Raw genomic sequence first — 22,332 nt, 5'->3', positions numbered from 1 at the left:
ACAGTTATAACAGGATATTATTGTAACTGCTTGAAATATATAACCCACATAGGACAAGTAAGAGCCATGGAATGCAAAAGGAACGCAGAAATTAAAAAAAAAACTATATAAAAATACAATAGAAAACAATGCGATCGTCCTTGATCAATGAAACAGAACGCATTAGAAACACCTGATTATATAACAATATTATAAAACTTATTTTGCAGACCTCGATACTACAATCTGCAATACTCTTTACGAAATAAACCAAAAGCAAACAGGCAATATTGTGCAATATTTGAAGCTACGTTATTGATGGATATATCGAAAAATGGCTGAAATTTCTCTTTATAACACATGGCGTATTGTTAGTGGATAGTTGAATTCACATATGCCAATACCTTATTTTGTTTTGAAATTTCTCAACGTATAGAAAAGGAAAAAAAGAAAAAAAAGCAGTTCATCAGGTCAACTGTATTGCAACATCCACCCCCTTCCCTCAAACATCCTTTCACAATCATCTTGTTATAATATTATTTTAAAGATTAACAAATTTGGAATATAACTTATTAACCTACTACTGTATTTGTTGATTTCATCACGTGTACATTTTCTTTTTCTGTTTTGCCTTGATATAGGCCTACTTGAAAAGCGGAAAGAAGTACAGTAGATTTAGGATTTTTCGGCTTCCGTACTATCCGGCCCAATTAAAAAAAAAAAAAAAAAAAAAAACTTCGTAATAAAATAACAAATAATTTACAAATAATTTGTTTGAACGATCTACTCAACTTGAAACACATTCGTAAAACACATACTATTGCCAATAAAAAGCAGCATCTATCAAGGATTTTTAAAAAGTAAATCAATGACCAGTAAAACAAATTTATTTAAGAGTTATCCATCTATTTAAAGGCCTACATTTTACGTTAATGTTCTATTTATTTTAAAAATTATATGTATGCACTGGCGCAAATCCCGAAGGATGAGGGGGACATGTCCCCGCAATAATACGATTTGAAAGCTTTTTTGGGGGAAGAAATATGATGATTTGTGCCCGACTGCCACAAAGGAAAGGGAGATGAAATTGATGTCCTTTGCTGTATAATATACAACAGGTTCACCTCAGAAATCAGATTCATATACCGTAATATGAGTCATCTCCCCCCCCCTCCATATTGGAACATCGCTTTAAAAAAAGTTTATGAGAACAGTCTTACCCCTTCCCCCCAATGTTGAAGACAGATTTGCGCCGATGTATATATGTACAGTGTTCATCATTCTATGTTTGCTGCAGCTAAGTTAGACATTATTAAATTATCTTAAAATATGTACAATATTTTTGTTCTTGGACTTTCTTTATTTGTAATACATTTTTTAAACGTACGTGTACACATTTGTAAAGTACTGCCTGTACCAAGAGATTAGAGAATATGAATTAGTGCGGAGTTTGGTATTTAAAAAAAGTATGTTTTTAATAGTACTGGTCGAGGCAAGACGTGAGTAATAAAAGAACTCCGGTCTTCAGGCTTTTCTGTTATTCGACCTGCCTTTCCGTTATATTAGGCCGCAGTCGTTCTTTCAGAAAAAGTGTTCCGGGGGAGTGACAGTTAGTATTCCGAGGGGCACTGCTGGAATTATTCTATTTATTATTGTATTATAGACGTATTATTTTGGTCTCCTCCGGGGGGCACTTTCAGGGCTCCGGGGGGGGGGCAGTGCCCCCCAATAAACGTGTCTGGAAGAAACACTGTTAGACCGGATGGTCGAGAGTATACTGTACACACTGAAAGAAAATTGTTTTATTTATTTTTCGGGAAGGAGGGGGCAGTTTAATGCACTTACATTATTTCAGACAAATTGACGAATGCACGAGGGCAAAAAGATGAAGATTAAGAACTTAATGATGGAAAGAATTTTGTAGTGTAGGAAACAAATAAAAATAAAATCTTTCAGTTTAACGTCCCACATTTATGCGCTTTAGACTAAGGGAGACGATGGTTAAAACAAGTAAATGATGATGGAATAATGGAGTAGAATGAGAATATGGGAGGAAACAGAAGTACCCCGACAAAACCCATTGGACACGATGTTGTTCACTACAAACTCACTTGGCCGGGGATAGAATCAGGGACCACAAGCAACAGAGGTACCCGCTCTACCACTGAGCCGCCGTGCCTCCGACCAGTGGCATAGATAAGGGCGTAAACGTTGGCTGAAAGCCCCCTCTTCTACTACAGTGATACCGAAAGTGGATTTTGCTGATGTGTCGTTCTGCAGTATGCTTCATTTCTGATGTCTAATATCACGTTTTCTATAATTACAGTAGAGCGTCGATTATCCGAAGTAATTGGGGGACATGGGTGTTCGGAAAACTGGTTTGTTCGGATAATCGAACTGTACTGTACTGTACTGTACTTCTACAGCCAGTGCCAAACCGACAGAAGTGTGCTGATTGTTGAAACACAGCGACTGGCGGCTTGGCCGGTCAGCAGCGCCTTATGAAGGCCCCATTAGAAGCAATGTTCCGCCAGCGGTGGCTCAGTGCGGCGACTACTGTGGGAAACTTGGTTTGGGAGTGAGGGGGGATGATGGACGGTAGGGTGGGAGAGTAACAGGTGCGAGCGAGTACACAGTTCGGTTAAGCGGTCGTTCGGTTGACCGACGTTCGGATAATCGACGTTCTATTGTATGTAATATATTATATACAGGATGTTTCAGATAAAACGTCCATTGTCCATAAATTACTGTACATAGGATTGAACATAAAATTATGAAACAAAAAGTGAGATAGGGAAATGTCATAGGTCGCATTCAATGGAGAGTATTGTTTATCACACAAGATCTCGTATTATTTCGATCCCAGCCCAAGTGAGTTTGTGATGGACATCGTATCTGTGGATTTTCTCGAAGTTCTCCAGTTTCCTCCTACGTTCTCATTCCACCGTTTGACGATCGATCACTTTTGTTAACCATCTGCCTGCTCTAGCCTAAAGGGTACACTAGTAGGACTCTAGATTAGAGGTTTCATTTCATTTCACTTCATAATTAGGTAAGTGAGGTCTTATGTAAACTAATTGAAGAAGACAGTTTTTCATTACTTTCTACTGAGTTTTAACCGACTTCTAAAAGATAACTAGTTCTCAACTCACTCCTTATGTACAGGGTGTTTCAAAACAACACCGACAACGTTTGGGAGGTGATTCCTGACATCAAGATAAGATGAAAAGTATAGACCAACCTGGGTGCACAAATGCTTTCTTTCGGAGTTATATGTTGCCGAAAACATGAAAAAATGAATTTTAAAGGTCCATAGCTGCAAAACTATGGGATTTACCGTAGTCGGGTCAAAACTTCATTTAGAAACTAATATGTGCTTTATCCAAAAATACATGTTTTAGAATCCTGCGGTACTTCCACAACAATTTTTATAGAAGTTTGGCTGCAGGCATATAATTTGAATTAGTCGCTATTTACCTCTATAAAAATGGTTGTGGAAGTACTGCAGGATTCCGAAACATGCATTTTTGGATAGGGCACATATTAGTTTCTAAGTGAAGTCTTGACTCGACTATGGTAGGTCCCATAGTTTTGGAGCTATGGACCTTTAAAGTTCATTCTTTTATGTTTTCGGCAGCCAATAACTCCGAAAAGAAGCATTTGTGCATCCAGGTTGGTCTATACATCCTGTCTTACCTTGGTATCAGAAATCACCTCCCAAACGCTGTCGGTATTGTTTTGAAACACCGTGTATATGGCTGTTGTACTGTATGGTTGCGAAACATAGTCGCTTACTCTGAGGGAAGAACGTAGACTGAAAGTATTTGAGAATAAAATCCTAAGGCGAATATTCGGATCTAAGAAGAATTGAAAAGGAGAATGGCGGAAACTTCATAACGAGGAAATGCACTATTTCTAACACTTTAAAAAACATTCTTAGGACCATTAACTATAAGAGGCTCAGGTGAGCAGGTCTTGTAACCAGAATGAAAGAAAGTAGGAACACTTTCAAAACTGTAACTGAAAATCCATTGGAAAAACGATCGCTAAGAGGACCTAGGTGCAGATGAGAGGACAATATTAATATGGATCTTGGAGAAATTTGAATACAAGAAAGAAAGTGGATCCAGTTGGCTAAGGAGAGCTTATTTGGACGCGTCATGTCTGTATATATGTTTGTATTTACACACGTAAATTCGACAAAGGTGCACCGATTTTGAAAATTGTTTTTCTATTTGAAAGAACAAACTTCCATGGTGGTAATCTATAAATTTCATAAAGATCTTATAACAGTCTTGAAGGTAGACCATGAAACTGCTCAACGGCTGAGTGTTAATACCGCAACTGCGTGAAGCTATGTTCACATATAATTCCGTGATATACAGGCCGATTTAGAGAAAAATATTTGTTCACGAATTTTTAGTAAACCGACCGACTTTATATTAAGTTAGTGTCCTACCTTTAAGTTTAGGTAATTGCCTAAATTACTGGGGTAACGAGAGCAGAAAAATAAAATAAACTTTTTTTTTAAAGTATTAGGTGAGTTTTCAAAATAGCGCTAAAAAGCAGAAAATCTACAAGCGTTTCTTTTTAAATAACTGACTTCGAGAAAGCGCTAAAAGGCAATAAATAATTTTAAAAGCGCTATAAAGGAGATAATTTTTAAAAAGCGTTAAAATGTTACTATTATCAATAAAAGAAATTTGGAATCTGTGCCAAGGCATTTAAGTTAATGCCAAATAATATTAGCATTGATTGAAACTATAACTCTATATTTGACAATGGTTTTGTAGGATTAGCACAGATTTCAAACTTTCTTTAATTTGTAATAATAACATCTTAGCAGTTAAAAAAGTCATTTCTAGCGCTTCAAAAGTAACTTTTAGCGCTTTTATGAAGTTTGTTTATATTTTTTTTTTTTTTTTTTGCTGCTAGAAGATCGTCTTATTCAGAAGTGTTCTCCAATCGAGGTGTGTGAAGTGCCCCTCCTGAGACATAAATTTCACAAAAGCAATATAGAATTCTAAACTTTTGAATGGTTCTAATCTGTATTAACTTCCTACTCATGGCAAAGGACCGATTAAATCATTCTTCGTGTGTAGTTTGAATGATTGAAGATGAACGTCTCTTTTCAGTGCCGGGACTGTATGATGCAGGACCTACGGTTTAAAGTACGATCCGAACCACTACTCAGAGTTTGTATCTGAGCCAAGTATCTCCCTATCGAAAATCGAACCTGGAACCATTCACATGCAAATCATACGCGTTAGCCACTCAGCTACAAAGGGGATAATACTAGCTGAATGAAAGAACCATTTTCAGCTGGCCGATTATGATGCAGGAGCAGGGTTATACGATCGGGGAAGGGACAGAGATAATAACTGGAACAAAGGAGGGAAAAGGGCAACGTAGAGGAATGGAGTGAAACAAGTGTTGCTATAGTGCTGCCAAAATGTCTTGAACCATGGCAAAAATGCGAACTAAACCTCACATCCTCGACACACCCACGCGTTAAATAAGGATTCAACTGTTGCTAAGCGAGAGAGCCTCAGCGAAAGGGAGTGGAAAAAATGAAGTGAAATTTTTGAGTTTTACGTCCAACGGTTATGCCGGTTAGGCTAAAAGAGACGGTGATTATGATAAATGAATGAAATGGTGGAATGAAGAAAGTGGGAGGAAACGGGAGAACCCCGATGAAACCCACGCACACGGTGTTTGTCCACCACAAAGTTCACTTGGCGGGAGCAGGGTTTGAACCCGCGACCCCATGCACCAGAGGTGAACGCTCTACCACTGAGCCACCGCGGCCCCAAAAGGGAGTGGAATTCCTTCAACCGACAGCAGCGCTTGGAATGAAAGACTAGGTATCAAGTCTATGTGGTATATCTATAGTGTATGAGTAGTGAATCTACAAATCCTTCGATGTTGTTTGTCTTCCACCACTGTTCTTATCAAAAGCCGTTTCCTGCTTTTTCGCTTTGTTCTCTTTGAGTGGTTACTCAGTATAGGAGAGCTCCATCGTGGCTAAATCTGAAATATTTGAGTTTAACGTCCCATTATTATATCCGTTAGGCTAAGGGAGACGATGATTAAAACAAGTGAATGATAATGGAAGAATTGGTGGAATGGGAATGTGGGATGAAACGGGAGTACTACGAGAGAAAACCCACGGACATGATTTTGTCCACCACAAACTTATTTGGGCAGGGATAGAACAAGAGACCCAAGGTAAGCGCTCCACTCCTCAGCTACCGTGCCTTTTAATGGCTAAGCAGTTCGCGTACGCGCCTTCTGCGTGGGAGATTTGGGTTCGATCCCTGGTGGGAGTTCATGTGGTTTGGATGTCATATTAAATTGTAGGTTCACGTCTCATTTAGCCTCGCTGCTAAACGGGACCCTAAACTAATATTTACTTGACTCATTATGTGAGCAGAAAATAGTGACGTCACAGAATATGAAGACCGATACGAGAATTTCATGATTCCCGAACATTCCTTCAGGACTAAACAATGGGTCGCAAACCCATATGTTATGAATCAATATACTTAGTATCATAATTTGTAGCACTCACTGCCTCCCATTTAAACTCTCCGCAGTTTGAGGGGAGATATTTCAAGATAAAATTTCTTGCTCTACATAATACGGTACGAACATAAATGTATAAACTAAACATGGAATAGGTTAACTGCCTTTCCTCCTCAAAAAGGAATCTATTAAATGAAACAAAAAATGTAATCTGGATCCATTACAGTAAAATGTCTAGTACGTATATATTTGGGCCTACAGAAATAATATATAGGTTTTAAGTTGTGTCAAATAGTGTCCCTTCAACTTAGCTTGTGACACTCGGAATAAACTTACCATACAATTTCCAAAAGAATTGAAAATAATTTAAGGTGCTGCTGTTTCTCCTTCATCGAAACAAAATAAATTTCCCTATGACGAAACATAAATATAATCTGGGTCCCACTTCAGCAAAACGCCAATTGGCAACCCTAGAGGTAGGTGTAATAAAAGTGTTACATTCTAGGGAACCTACATTGTGTATTTTTCTAGGGGATCTTAAGTATTAAACGTTGCCTTCCAGGCAGGTCGGTAGCCAGGCCAAAAATATAGGGGGGGGGGGAATCCAACAATATTATAGTTCATCACCATATTATAGTTCATTTGCAAGCCTACCGTGAACATTTTAGGGGGCACCTGCGAATATTTAGGGGGAACCGGCCCACCTAGACCCCTCTGGATACAGGCCTGCAGGAAAACATCCAAGTTACGGCGCTAATTGCACTTGATGAAAAGATATTAACGATAAAATTCGACAAGCAGATTAGAAATAGTGTTGAGCATGGAAGCCACGACTGGTAGTATAGCAGCAACAATTAACTTCATAGCATAAACATATACTGTTTGTTTATCCATTGAAGAAGCTTACCGTTTATTGAACTACAACGAACAGCTAATTGTGTTAATCGGATAGTTATTTGGCTAGAAATGCATCAGAGCGGATCAACATGGAGGGTTTCTTTTGTTATGATTCGTTATTTTGTTTTTCACATGTTTATTCAATTTGCCTTCAGACTTTTAAATTAGATTTTCGTCAATGCTAGGGATTAGCAGGGTCATGCAAATATGGTTAAAGGGAGACCGAATTAAGCGGCGCATGGTGGCTGGTTTGCGAACTACGAGGAAACTGAATACACAGAAATGGAATACCGCGAAACGCCTATAAAGCCCCCATCACAGTAATGTTTGAATGAATGCAACTGTTTAGGACCCACATCCAGTTTTAAAAAAGAAAAAAAAAAATAGTTCGATTAATTTATTGTACGTAACAGGTTTATGCAGACACTAAAGTCGGTTACTGATGTAAAGTGAAAATAATTAAAAAAAAAAAAAACACCAACAGGACGCTTTTTGATGGAGTTTAGCGTTTCTCTTCAGCATCGAGGCTACATGAGACATGGACCTACAGTTCAAAGTGGAATACGAACTACCGTAATACGTTCACATGTTACGGCTCTTTCCTGTGGTGGACCTAGAATGTAAAATCTGGGGGGGGGGCAGTCAGAACCCAGACTTTGATAGGTATATCATGAGTTTACGCAAACCATTTTAGAGCTCCCTCGTGGCGTACGCGCCTTTGGCGTGGGAGGCCCGGGTTCGATTCCCGGCGGGAGCTCATGTGGTTCGGATTTCACGTTAATCAGTAGGTCCACGTCTCATATAGCCTCGCTGCTGAACGGGACGCTAAACTAAAATCACCTCACCTCACCCGCAAATCATTTTAATTAGAAATCCGTTTACGCACTTCGTTAACAGGAACTAGGAATATCAATTGTTTCAAAAATTTTCCAATAAAGAATAAAAGGTAACTTTCAAAAATATACTTCAATTATTTTTGTGACCAAAAACTGGGGGTCTAAGACCCCCGACCCCAAGCTATATCCGTCATTGTCTTCCACTGGGCATGGAGAGCCATGAAAGAATATTAAATATTAAAAAAAAAAAAAAAAAAAACATACAACACACATAATGACTCCACGACTCCTCTGGCTTCTACAAAATTCAAATGTATTTTAAACAAATTATTAAACAGAAAACAAACTTTATAGTTTACTAAACTCTCGTAGACAATAAAAAGAATCACGTCAAACAAGTTTCAATTTTGTCCGGTAGATGTCAGCTGGTGGATAACGTTTCCTGCTAGCTAACGGTGAGATATATAACTTTTACTAACTTCACAAAAAATAGAATTTAAAAACTTGCTTTCGTTCAAGAGTTATCATATGAAGTAACGCACGAACGTAAGTCTACCGTTAACCGTTAAGACGTTAACGTACTGATTCCGTTAACAAATTTAACCGAGATAATTCCTCTAGCTGTCTATTGCAAAAAAAAAAAAAAATCAAAAATTCGCTTTTGTACAAGTTATCGTGTGCACTAACGGACAAATATGTTACCGTTACCCGTTAAGATGTTAACGGATTAAGGCCGTTAACAAACTCGCTCGGAATAATTACTCTAGCTATCTATACCTTAAAAAAAAGAATTCAAAATCTACTTCGTACAAGAGTTATCGTGTGCACTAACGGACAAATACAGGGTGGTCCAAAAGTAGGTATACACTCCTGCATTTATCAAGCATAACCTTCTAGCTTATAGGTTTATTTATTTCGCCTGTTCCGAGCTTGAGATATAAGTAAAAGACATTAAGAATAAATAATAAAGAAACTAAGTCCACCTGATGAATAGCAATAAGAAACGATATAAAAAGCAATAAGTTTCTCAGTACGGGACTGTATACCTACTTTTGGGCCACCCTGTACAGTGTAAGTCGCAGATACTTGTTAAGACGTGTACGGATTGACTCCGTTAATTACCACACTTATTGAAGGTGTACAATTAGGAGCAAACTCGGCTGGAGCAATATATTCCAGCAATTGATTGCAAATGTAAAACTTTCATGTATAAATACTGAGTACAACTGGTCATGTTCGAGATTGTATTACGCAGACGTGCATTTTGGGAGTGAAAAAAACAACAGGATGAAAGTGATATGTTGGCGTTATCTTAATGTTGAACTACTCTTGAAATAGGCCTATACGTTACTTTCATGAACCTTTCGAAGTTCTTTCTTTATTTCTATTTTTTCAGCAAGTTCAATTAAGTTACTAATTTTTGCTGGGTTTGTCAAAATTTTACCCTACATACTGGACTAAGAGTGCGAAAATAGTTTCAAGAGGAAATGTTAACCATTAATGAGGTGCAGGACTGCCAACATATGTGAGCTAAACCAAATTGTAAACAAAATTCAACTTTCGCGTAATAAGAAAATTAACTCTATGCCATCGCTTTGATTGACGTTCGCATAGCTAGGAGGTATTAGGCGAATCTTGAATAGGCGAAACTTGAAGCCCCGCAAAAAAATAAATAAAATACTTTTTTCCGTTCAAGAGCAGGGGTGGACTGGCCATAATCAAGTACCGGCCCGATGGCCGCTGCGCCCTCCTCACATCAGTGCCTTTGCGCCCTCCCCGGGAGGGGCTAAGACCCGTCTTAGCCTCGGGAAGTCGCACAGTTTCCTCTCTGAACACAATTAAAAAAAACAAACAAAGCTACATAATTATTTTATAAATTCGCTAGCCTTTGGCCAGCTAGGAAATGAAATGAAATCTTTGAGTTTTACGTCCCACGGTTATGCCGGTTAGGCTAAAGGAGACGGTGATGATGAGAGATGAGTGAAATGGTGGAATGAAGAAAGTGGGAGGAAACGGGAGAACCCCGAGAAAACCCACGAGCACGGTGTTTGTCCACCACAAAGTTCACTTGGCGGAGGCTGGGATCGAACCCGGGACCCCAAGCACCAGAGGTGAACGCTCTACCACTGAGCTACCGCGCCCCCTTTGGCCAGCTAGGGCTCAACCCCAAGACCACGGTATTTGCTCGGCCTGCGGCCTCGCTCTTTCTGTTTTCGGCGTGGGAATGATATTAATGATATTAGATTTACCCCTAAATATATAGATTTGACTCTAATATCGGTCATTTTGGACGATTTTTACATATCACCAGTACCAACCCCACGCTCCGCCCAAAAGTATTTGCTCGGCCTGCGACCTCGCTCTTTCTGTTTTTGGCTTTGGGAATGTCATTATAATGATCTTAGGGACCCTGAAATTTATAGATTTGACTCTAATATCGGTCACTTTGGATGATTTTTTATATATCAACCCTCCCACTCCCACTGCTCCGCCCCCAGATCCCGTCTTTACTCGGCCTACGGCCTTGCCCTTTCTGTTTTAGGCTTTGGTGGTACCATTATTGATCTCAGCGACTTCGAAATATATTGATTTGACTCTAATCTCGGTCATTTTGGATCATTTTTACGTCTCTCCCCCCACTCCCGCCGTTAGAGGCGCTAGTGGCGTTACATAAAAACAAGACTCCGTTCAAGACTTACAGATGAACATCTGGAATCATTGTTCTTGATGAACCCAGAAAGAGACATTCTGACCAAAATAGACAATAATCTTATTATTGACAAAATGTGTGAGAAAAGCAAGGAGATGCGAAGGCTTCTTCAAGCATAAAGCAGTGATTTTACTTTCTTTTTCCAGTTTTGTTTTTGAATTTTTTTTTTCGCTAGGTAGGTATATAATTCTAAATTTACTTTTGTTAATTTGTAGTAAATGTTTCATGTATACTTTTTATCAACGGTTTTAAAAATAGATTAAAAAAATAAGTTAATGTTATGATGAACATAGCTTTAAAAGGACAGAAGTATGAAAAATAGCATAAGCCCCAAACTTAACTCAAATGTAGCCGAAGAATTTAAACAACTGGTGTGATTTTTGTAGTCTCAGTTAAAGTGTGCAGATTTATATAGGCCTAATATACGAGACGTGTTTTTTAAGTAAGGCCGTTTGAACATAAGTACACAACGAAAGGTTATTTCAAAAAAGTAAATGTATTTTCAGAAAATACATACTTTACTCCATTTTTCGACATAGTTGCCAAGTTTGTTCAAACACTTATCATACCTCTCAACCAATTTCAAAATACCCTCTTCATAAATACTTGCCGCCTGCTCCGATAACCAAGAATTCACTGCCGTTTTCACATCGTCGTCATTATTGTAACGGTTGCCACTGAGGTGTTGTTTGAGGTGGAGGAACAGATGGTAATCGCTCGGCGCAAGATCAGGACTGTAGGGTGGGTGGTCTAAAACTTCCCAGCCAAAACTGTCCAACAAATCGCGGGTATGACCTGCAGTGTGAGGTCTTGCATTGTCATGGAGAAGAACAATGCCCTTTGTCAACATGCCGCGTCGTTTGTTTTGAATCGCTCTGCGTAGCTTTCACAGAGTTTGGCAGTATGCTTCTGCGTTGATAGTGGTTCCTCGTTGCATGAAGTCGACCAACAAAATACCATGCCTATCCCAAAACACCGACGCCATGATTTTGCGCTGGAACAGAGTCTGTTTGGCCTTCACCTTTACAGGCGAGTGTGTGTGTCTCCATTCCATGCTCTGTTGCTTCGATTCGGATGTTTTGTCTCCAGTTACGATCTGACTCAAGAAGCCGTCACCTTCTTCGTGATAACGAGTCAAGAACTTCATAGCACACTCAAATCTTTGGTTTTTGTGGTCCTCTTTAGGAGTTTCGGGACCTAACGGGAGCACAGTTTCCTAAACTTTAGGTGTTCAGAAACAATTTTGTAAACCACTGATCTCGACACGTTAGGAAATTCGTTTGAGAGACCTGTTATTGTGAAGCGCCTGTTCTCACGAACCCTCGCTTCAACTGAAATCACTAAATCGTCTGTAATCGAAGAAGGGCGACCGGGGCGATCCTCATCATGGACATTGTCACGGCCATTTTTGAATTCTCGTACCCACTTACGCACTTTGCTTGCACTCATAACAGTATCACCGTACACTTCGCAAATCTGTCGATGAATTTCTGCAGCAGACAGGTTACTTGCTGACAAAAACTGTATCACTGAGCGAATCTCACACGCGGCGGGGACTTGATAGTCTTAAACATTGTGAAAGCACAGAACACAACCGTACAGGTCAGCTACAGAGCTGAAACAGAGCACAGTTGTTCCCGAGGCATGCCGGTACACGACGCACGCGCTAGTTGCGGTATGCGCGCGAACTACTAGTGTCTACAACAAAACGGACCTTACTTTAAAAACACGCCTCGTATTCAGTACTCAAAGTCTCTTTGTTTGTTTATGAAAATATTGAATTTGTATAATTCTATCGTGATTAACTGCAATAGCTACTTAATCTTTTGTTGTTTTTTGTGTACTAATTTTCCGGGGGAAGCCCCCCGGCACTTTCTTTTATTAGGAGGGGGTATTCCATACAAGCGAAAGCCTCGGATGGACGGCGCCCTTCCAGAGTATGTGACCGCGCCCTTTTTACATAGCCAGTCCACCCCTGTTCAAGAGTTATAGTGAGAAGTAAAGTAGCGGACGGACGGACTGACATTATAATATTATAAGTTCCACTTGCATGATCCTAATAAATGATATTATCAATTGATTAGTAAATAATTATTTCTTTTAAAAAATGCAACTTACCCCTGGAATAGCCGCAACAGAACAGTTCCACCATACATGATGTAGATTTAATAATATCAGCACGGCTGCAAGAAAAAAAAATATGTTTCTTATGAATAACACATTATCTTATTGTTTACATAAAACATACATAATGAAATACCATGTGTATACATAGTTACTAAACTCATATTGTTCTTCAAGATAGTTCAAAACAGAATGCAAGTATATTGTTAAAAATATTGAGTGAATATCCGGGGCAATTACAGTTTTGATTTTAAAGGTAATTTTACAGTGTAGTCTAAAAGATACTTTGGATTCTATATTATTTTTTTAAAAAAAATATACGAGGCTATATGTTAAGCCATCAAAGAAGAACTACGTGAGATGGCAAAATGCACATTTTCACATTTGTTTATTGGAGATCACATATCCTCTGTACCAAAAGACAGGCTCTGGTGTTCAACCACTGTGGAGTCGTGAGTGTGAAACCATATCGAATCCAAATGAAGCGCTCGCCAAGTGTGAACTACATGATATAATTCGATTTCTCTGATATGGATGCGACGCTATTCTGGGTCATTTGAGACATTTTATTTTCAGCACATCTCAACCGTCTTCGCCATAGAGGCTAAACTCTAACGCTATCGGAAGTAAAGCTATTCATCTGAGTGGCAAGGAAAACTATGGTCGTGAGCTCCTCCGTGGCTAAGCGGTTAGCGTACGCGCCTTTGGCGTGGGAGACCCTGGTTTGATTCCCGGAGGGAGCTCATGTGGTTCGGATTCCACGTTAATCAGTAGGTCCACGTCTCATATAGCCTCGCTGCTGAACGGGACGTTAAACTCAAAATCAACTCAACTAATATCGGTCGCTTTCGATTGTTTTTACATGTCCCTCAGGATAATGAGGACTGCGCCTCAGGACAATAATGAGGACTGAATTTGGACATAAATGGCAAGGGCGCCGATCCCGGGGGCCCGGGCCCTCCAAAGCTCATGTGGTCCTCCTAGTGTATTTTGAATATACAATATTTGGTATAATTTGAATGCAATTTGTCTTAACATCCTCATATATATATATATATATATATATATATATATATATATATATACCTTCTGCATCTGAGTGCCCCCCCCCCAAAATTTACAGAGAAATCGTCGCCCTTGGTAAATGGTATAGGTTATCACTATTCTTCTCAACAACACCGAAAACTATGGATTCGACCTTTTTTATCGGTCGTTTTCGATCATTTTATGTCAACCTCTCATTCCCCAAAGATGTTCTACGGGGTTTCTTTCTCACTCGGGGCTGATCGAAAACGACCGATCCAAATGAAGTTGGACTTGAAAAGCATCGAAACTGTTACTAATCAACTTACGGACCCCGCCAAGTAGATTCAAGACTAATATAGATCGTTTGGGATCATTCTATGTTACTCCCTCCCACTCCCCCTAGGTATGCCAGAGTGTACGTATTACCTCCACAGTATTTTTTTTTTTCAGACTACAAGTAATACGTACACTAAGTCTGGTTAAAATTAGTCGAGGCATTCTAGAGTTATAATGGAGCATACATAGATATATACGTACATACATATAGGCCCTATATCCATTTTTATAGGTATATAAAGATTACGCTGAAAATTAAACCGTAATACTCATACAATAGTAATAAAAGGTATGAGCTATCGCACTAAACTCTCTCACACTTTCTTCTTAACTTCAATCATATTATGCTGTAGTTAATATGAAAACATTCCTTTGTAAACGTTTATACGCATTATAAGCGCTGTCGGAAAATTGTGTTGAAGAAAATACCTCCAAGACCAAACTACTCATCATCGATCTTTTAATGAGAAATTGTTTATGTCTTATTGAAGGATTGTTAGAGAAATAATTATTTATGAAATATGAATAAAATTACCTTGGAGAAAATCGTCCGGGAGAAACTCACCCCAAGAATAAATTACCCATTCTGGATTTTTCCTAGGGAAACGACTCAAACCCCATTATGGCGTTGCTGATGAACTATTTATGTATAGGGCCTATGATAAACAAAATTAATAAGAGTGCTAAAAATAAATCGATAGAACCGTTTTCGAGAAAATAGGATTTTATTTTATTTTCTCCTTTTAGGGAACTACCCTTAATTTTAGGAGCAGGAAGAAAATTCAAACATTCTGCCAGGCCTATAACCAGTCCAAAAATTTAGGGGAAAGGGGCGGTAGAAGTTAGCGGTTCCGATAGAACTATATTATAGTTCATTTGCAAGCCCACCGTGAAAATTTTAGGAGTCCCAATCAGTGCCGTGCCGTGAAAAATCAGCGCCCGGGGCGAGAGTATACGAGGGCGCCTCCATACATATATTCCAAGCAATTTTCCTCTTTTCCCATTTTTCTCCCGACTTTTGCGCCCCCTTTACTTCGGCGCCCGGAGTCGTCGCCCCGCTCGCCCTCCCAACGGCACGATACTGGGCCCAGTAAAAATTTAGAGGCGCCCCCTTTCCCCCATGTATACGAGCCTATATTCCGCCTTAGAGAAGCTTTTAAAAACTTAAATTTAAAATTTGGTGCGGATAAGTTGTACGATACGGCCTCTAGACAAGTGAATACATTTATACACATAGAGAGAAACGAACGGACATTTAAAAAAATTGCTCCGCTTGTAGAATCCATGAAATGTGTAAGTCCGTTAAAATTTTGAATTCGATTTTTATTTTAACGATCACCATATTTTCTTCTTTCCTAAGTTGCTTAAACGTAAAAATGAACTAGAATAAATTGAAAACAAATTGCTTAATTCGTATATATTAGATTAGGAAAGGATCAAATATAGGAATATTACTTGATAAACTTTGTATATTTTCTTAATCACTGTAGTCAGACCCAGATTTTTAAAACTCGAACAAGTGAAAGTACCTAATTATAACTGTTGAATCAGAGTCATTTTAAGAAATGATTCGCGGTTGTAGAAACCTGCAATAAGAGACCTCAATATACTGTGTTATATTCACTTATTTGTTACACGAAAATATGCTCTTTTCTGTTTCTTTTCTACAGGGAATATATGATCAAATATGACTTACGTTTGACATGGAAAATAATAATATAAAATATAAGCATTCTGTTATGCAAATTAACGAAAATTTAGTGTATTGACGCAACTACACGTGATTTTTAATTACATGAATTTGCATATTTTATTTATTTATATTACCAATAAAGGAAATAAAATTTAAATTTCGTATCAAGGTACAGTATTTACTAGAGTCATTGAGTTTTCAGTAAAATTATATTTGCGTAAGAAATTGAGTAACCACATAACATAAAGATACAAATTGTCTGAGATCATATACAGTATTTTTATAATCTTAATTACAGAAGAATTAGGAATTAGGTTATTTCCAATATTGGAATATTATTTTGTAGTGTTCAGTTACTGGAAAAAATCTCATGATTAGGCCAACATACATATATGGTTTGATTACGTGACATACACAGGAACTGGCAGGAAATATATATAATCACAAATAATTCGAACAAATTGCTTTCTTGTCCCGTTTCTTGAGGGCATTTATACGCGAAAGTTATTCTATTACAAAATTCATTGTTTTTCTCAATAAGGAGGAATGTTATTCTTTTCGTTTTTCACTTGTCTTTTTTTAAGTAGTCAATCACAAATATAGTACCCTCACCTCTCGATTTTATGGATCTCTTATTTAACGGAGATTTTGAAACAATGAAGAAAATCTGAAGGTTGATTCACTCTGAAAGCAAGGGTGACGATCCTGGTGTGTGGGGTCCGGGTATCCTCCAATGTTCATGTATTATGAATATGTATTTTTAATGTATTTTTATTATATGTATTTTTTTTTTATGAATACAGTATATTTGGCATACTTTGAATTCAATTTGTCTCAAAAAAAACTCATGTATGCCTTCTTAGGAAATCTTCAGGAAATCTTCAAACTCATCCCACGATGCGATAAGTGCCTAATCAATATAGCGACTATGTCGAAAAGCCTAATATGTGTACTATCTATTCGCTGTATTGGTTATATGAAATAATATATATACACGTTTCACTGTAGGCTTTGTAACCTTACTTTTCGACCACTCCTCGTAATAATAATGAAAAAACTGGAAAATAAATATTATTTATGTACTTGTAGCATTACGAGAAAGCAGAAGGTGGCATATTTCACCGCAATTTTTCGGTACTCGACAAAATTTACATTTAACAACAAAGAATTTTCAATTGGTTAATAATTTTCCTATTTTTCTAATCGGTAGTTTGGTTTCAAGTTTTACTTTTTTTTAAATGTCAAAACTGCAGAGATCTACACCCAGTGGCGTATTTAGGGGGGCTTCCGGGCTTAAGCCCCCCCGAAATCTTACTTACTATAGTAAAGTATATGAAATATCATACAGAATTTTCACATTTTCAGGCAAAGCCCCCCTCCCGAAAGTTAGCAAAGCCCCTCCCGAAACAAAATCGTAAATACGGCACTGTCTACACCTATACAGTAGTTCGAAGTAAAATTTGGATCAGATGAAGTGTCAATGGAAATTGAACACTGTTATTCTTCACCAAAGACAAGAACGTTGATCATTTAGTCACGACACTGCCCCTAAACTTTACCGAAGAACAATCTTTGAGTAGCCAATTTAAAATGTATAAAACAAACTCCAATATTGTTCGTTAACTTTGTTTAATAACTATATTAACTCAGACCAGAATTTCTCTTACCAAGTCTGAGTTAACATGAAATAAAATACGGATCAGAAAAAAGTAATCAAATATTATTCAATAATAATTTGAAGTTTAATAAAGAACTGGTCTAATAATAATAATAATTAAACTAAAAAAAAAAACTGAAGTATCTATACCATGAAAAGATAGACGTGCAAACTTTCACTCCTCCAAAGGCAGGAAGTTTATGAACTAGCTCAAATAACAGAGCTTTTATTTTTTGTCCTACTGTAATCAATCAAAAAAGTTACTATACTCATAAAGGTTCATTAACTCCACGTGTTTCCGGTGTAAAACGATTTGCTCTCCTTTAATTTGGCCGCACTGTGAGCAAAGGATAATTAAAGAGCGGGAGGGTAAAATACACATTAGCATCAATGATTTCGGAGATGATAATAATGCTAATAGTGTTTTGTTATGTAAGCCTGCCCCCCCCCCCTAGTCAACGGTAAAAGCTTCGTGCTCTGCATGATAGAATATACGAGCTCTCTCGTATTTGTATGATGTTGAGACTGAAAATAATGATTATATGGAATTGGGCAGAAATGCAAAATAATAATAATAATAATAATAATAATAATAATAATAATAATAATAATAATAATAATAATAATAATAATAATAATAATAATAATAATAAACGCTCCATATTTAGATGATATTCAACTAAGTTGCATCGTTGTTTATAGTTATAGATAAGTTTATAATGGTATGTTCACCAGTAGCATCCTTAGCAGATTTCGGCGGTTTAGATAGTATCGAAAAAATACAGTAAGGATAGGAATGGCGAAAGAAGCATTTAGGAGGAAGAAAATACTATTTTGTGGGACCTTAAATAAAGCATTGAGAAAAAGGCTAATAAAATGCTTCGTATGCAGTATTGTATTGTGTGGCGCAGAAACATGGACATTTCGAAAAAAAAAATGATGAGCAACGGCTGGAAGCTTTCGAAATGTGGGTGTGGAGAAGAGTGGAGAGAATTAGCTGAGTAGAGCAGAAGACGAATGAAAGGGTGATAGAATTGGTGAGAAAGAAAAAAACAATTTTAGATATTAATAAGAAGAGGAAGAGAAACTGGTTGGGACATTGGCTAAGAAGAAACTGTATCATGAGGGACGTTTTAGAAGGTATGGTGGCAGGAAAGAGAGGGAGGGGGCGAAGAAGACTACAATTAATGGATAATATCAAAACAGAAAAAATCGTACATCAAGACGAAGAGGTTAGCGGAAGACATGGAGCACGAAAGCTTCTCAGTTGCAGTAAGTGACCTGCCAATAATCGCAGAGTACCTATGGTTATATATATACGTATAAAGCAATAATAGAACCAGGGCTGGATTAAGGGAGGGGCTTAGGGGAGCTATAGCCCGGACCTCCAGGTGAACAGGGCCTCCACTCTGATCAAAATCTCAACTGGTTATCTAAAAAGAATCATGAAGATACAATCATCATGGAATAAAATATGACCAAAAATGTGAAACCTATTCCCCTGTGAAGTTAGCAGGAGCCACATATTTTTCTAACCCCGGGCCTCCAGATGGGTTAATCCAGCCCGGAATAGAACGTTATATTGTGACCTGACTGTGCAAAATTTCACTATTCTGTGAAATGAGTTAAGGTTGCAAGAATCAACTCAAAAGTTGAAGCAGGATACGATTGAGCCATTGCGAGTTTTTTTTTTTTTTTTTTTTTTTTTTTTTAATGTAAAAATATGGACATTTAGCTGTGAATCAATCAGGAACACAAGATATGTAGATGCTCGCCCTTGAATGCATTACAATTATTTATAATAAAACCCTCATATATTCTATAGATTGCATTCAATATACATATGTGCATTTGTTTACAATCAACCTTCTTGTTTACTTCATTCACCTTGGAGAAAATAAGTTTCCTGAACTGGTAATTGTAGATCCATGATAATGATTTCGGTTTCCGCTCCTTTTCCTGTGCGACCCTGAAAGTCAATCGTAAAATCCGATGTGCTCTCCGGAGTACTTTGCATGCGGGGACGTTAAAAAGAGAGAGAGAGAAAGGAACGAGCGGAAAGTCAATAAGAAAATGTTGACAGACTGCATGGTCATGTAGTTTTGCGTGTAACAAACAGATTATTCAAGGGAACTTAACGGACAAATGTCACATGCAATGGTGAATTTTCTGTTTCGAGTGCAGCAACCGGAACTTTCTGGGTAAAGAGGAAGAAATTAGTTTCTTTGAAGTTAGTTTTTCTTTCTTTCTTTCTTTCGTTATCAAGCAACGTCCAAATGATTCTGTAAAGAAAATTTGGAAACGGGCTCCTATCCTCAATGAGACTATAAACTTATTTTCTCTTATAGCAATACAGTATTTTAGTGGTAGAAGGGCCAGCTCTATCGTATGTGAAACACGTGCATTGGCATGGGACGGCAAAATCTTGTCATAACTCTATTATTTAAAATAAATATTTCTTGTTGGAAACAGACGTCATGATGATGGTAGTTAATTTTACTAAGTTGATCTTCTATTTGAATATCACATTAATAAATCATATTTAGGTCGCATTAGTTTAAGGTCACATGGACAGCGCTAAAGCAAATGGTCAAATAAATCACAGCATGAATTGCTTGATTGTTGTCAAATAAAAGAACTCAATTTTCGAACAGCTGCGAACACCTGTTTCATTTAGTTAGTTATCAAAGTTTTGATATGAAAACTTGTGTTGTCTTTGTCACAAAGAAGTTCCTCGTCATTGAATGTGGATACAAGTTTTTTTTTTATTTTTAACAGGTGTAGAAGAGAATTCAAGAAATAAAGATAAAAGAGCTAGACACAACGAGATTGTAATCGTAGTCTTTTGGTCTTTCTGAGTGCGAATGCTCTTTCCCTCCCCATTGTTGCTTATGATGGGGTAGCATACTTAAAATCGTGGCTTTTAAGATTTCTTCTTTCTGGAGAAAGGGAGGCGGCAAATGATTGCACGTGGCAGCAAATTGCCTAGGGCCGGCCCTGGGTGGTAGGGCGGTAATTTCTGGTTCGAGGGGACCATGTTTCAATGGCAGGCGATGTGAGTTTGTATGGTTGCTAAAGAGACAAAAGTTGAGGCTATCTCATCTCGACAAGGTGTAGCGAAAGTAATGTCTCATCTCAGAAAGTGTTCATGTTTTTATTGGAAGTGCTCTATCTCGTCTCGTCTCTTGTCATGAAAATGTCTATGAATTCGTAGGCGTATGAAGAGATCCTACCCCCTAATATGACAAATTATTCATTCTTGTGGAACTGCTGCTTTTCTCACAGATCTAGAGGGCAAGGTCCTTACATGTTAGTTTGATTACACTTGTAATTAAAATAAATAATTATAGAACATGAGTAAATAAAGACTAGTCAATTCTTAAGTCATGTAGGGTAAGTTTAAGGCGGGGAACACTCACGAGTTTTCAGTAAATTCGGTCCCCGCTAGATCTACGAAATTTCATGCGTATATTTTGAAACTTTCTTGTGAAGATGTGATTAACAAATGCATACTCGGCATGGAATAACAGTAGGTCTACATTTTGGTGCTGAAATAAATTGTCGAATGAAATAATCATTTGCTTTAAGGTTGATTTCGAGTTTAGCGCCCCTTGTAGCACCGAGCAACAATTGTACTGTTAATTTTTTTGAGACATTCGCTCGACCGTTTTCAGATTAATTACGATAATGATCAATAAAAAAAAAAAAAAAACCAACATAACGCCGATGCCCTGAGCGAGATTCGAACCCTCGACAACTAGGCTTTGCCTTTAGTAGCCTAGATAGAATTATACCTCAGTAAATGTATACTGAAGAAATATGTATGTTATAAAAGATTGTATTCACTATTGAGCTGCATTTAGTTATTAAAAGGATCATACTCTTCATGATGCACTCACACTACACAATCAAATTTTACCATTAGCGTCATTTCAAATTTTGCCAGGGGGGGGGGGGGAGAGATAACATAAACACCAACATAAAAGCAATAGCTTAGTCGGTCCTTCTGTTGAAAGGTATCAGAGAAGAAAACACTGTAAGAGATATCGAGATGTGTTTCTTTGCAATCAATTCAGCATCCAAAGAATAGGTTTCCATTTCCTTCGTTAACTGTCTACTAAAGCTGGAAGTGGTTAAAATTATGCATTTCTAGTTTCAACATTTATTGTCACAGAACGAAAACGATAACAGATAGCGAGAAGCTTTTTTTTTTTTTTTTTTTTTTTTTAACGATTCAACGTATCAAGGAAACGTACCACGACTATCCCGATCACTCAACCAAGACAAAAAGTGGTTCAAATTTATTTTTTCTAATATTACTTCCGATTTCAATACGATTTGCACATAGGAAACACGGTAAGAGATATTGAGGTGCGATTTTCTGCTATCGACTCATTATTCAAACCGTTTGTCCTAATCCTCGTTTCGCCTAACCATGATAAATGCACAAGGGACTTTTGGTAATCCATTCTACTATTCTAACATTCTACCAAAACCGAAAGTAGTTGAAATTTACTACTACTTCCGGTTTCGATACTGATTTTCATAG

At 37.7% G+C, this 22,332-nt stretch overlaps 1 protein-coding gene across 4 annotated transcripts in view; it reads right to left on the bottom strand.

Moving 5' to 3' along the window:
- The window catches only part of LOC145673262 (uncharacterized), a 333,328-nt gene that overhangs the window by 52,250 nt on the left and 258,746 nt on the right, over positions 1-22,332 (bottom strand). For all 4 annotated transcript variants that reach the window (XM_081742792.1, XM_081742793.1, XM_081742789.1 and 1 more), the window contains one exon: positions 13,066-13,130. In XM_081742792.1, coding sequence (XP_081598918.1) covers positions 13,066-13,130 — 65 coding nt within the window. The remainder of the gene's footprint in view (positions 1-13,065; positions 13,131-22,332) is intronic.

Source organism: Thermobia domestica, chromosome 16, assembly GCF_964235325.1.
Source record: "Thermobia domestica chromosome 16, izTheDome1.hap1.1, whole genome shotgun sequence".
NCBI classification, from domain to species: Eukaryota; Metazoa; Arthropoda; class Insecta; order Zygentoma; family Lepismatidae; genus Thermobia; species Thermobia domestica.
Note: the sequence above shows the minus strand (reverse complement) of the source record. Positions and strands in the feature narration are given on the sequence as shown.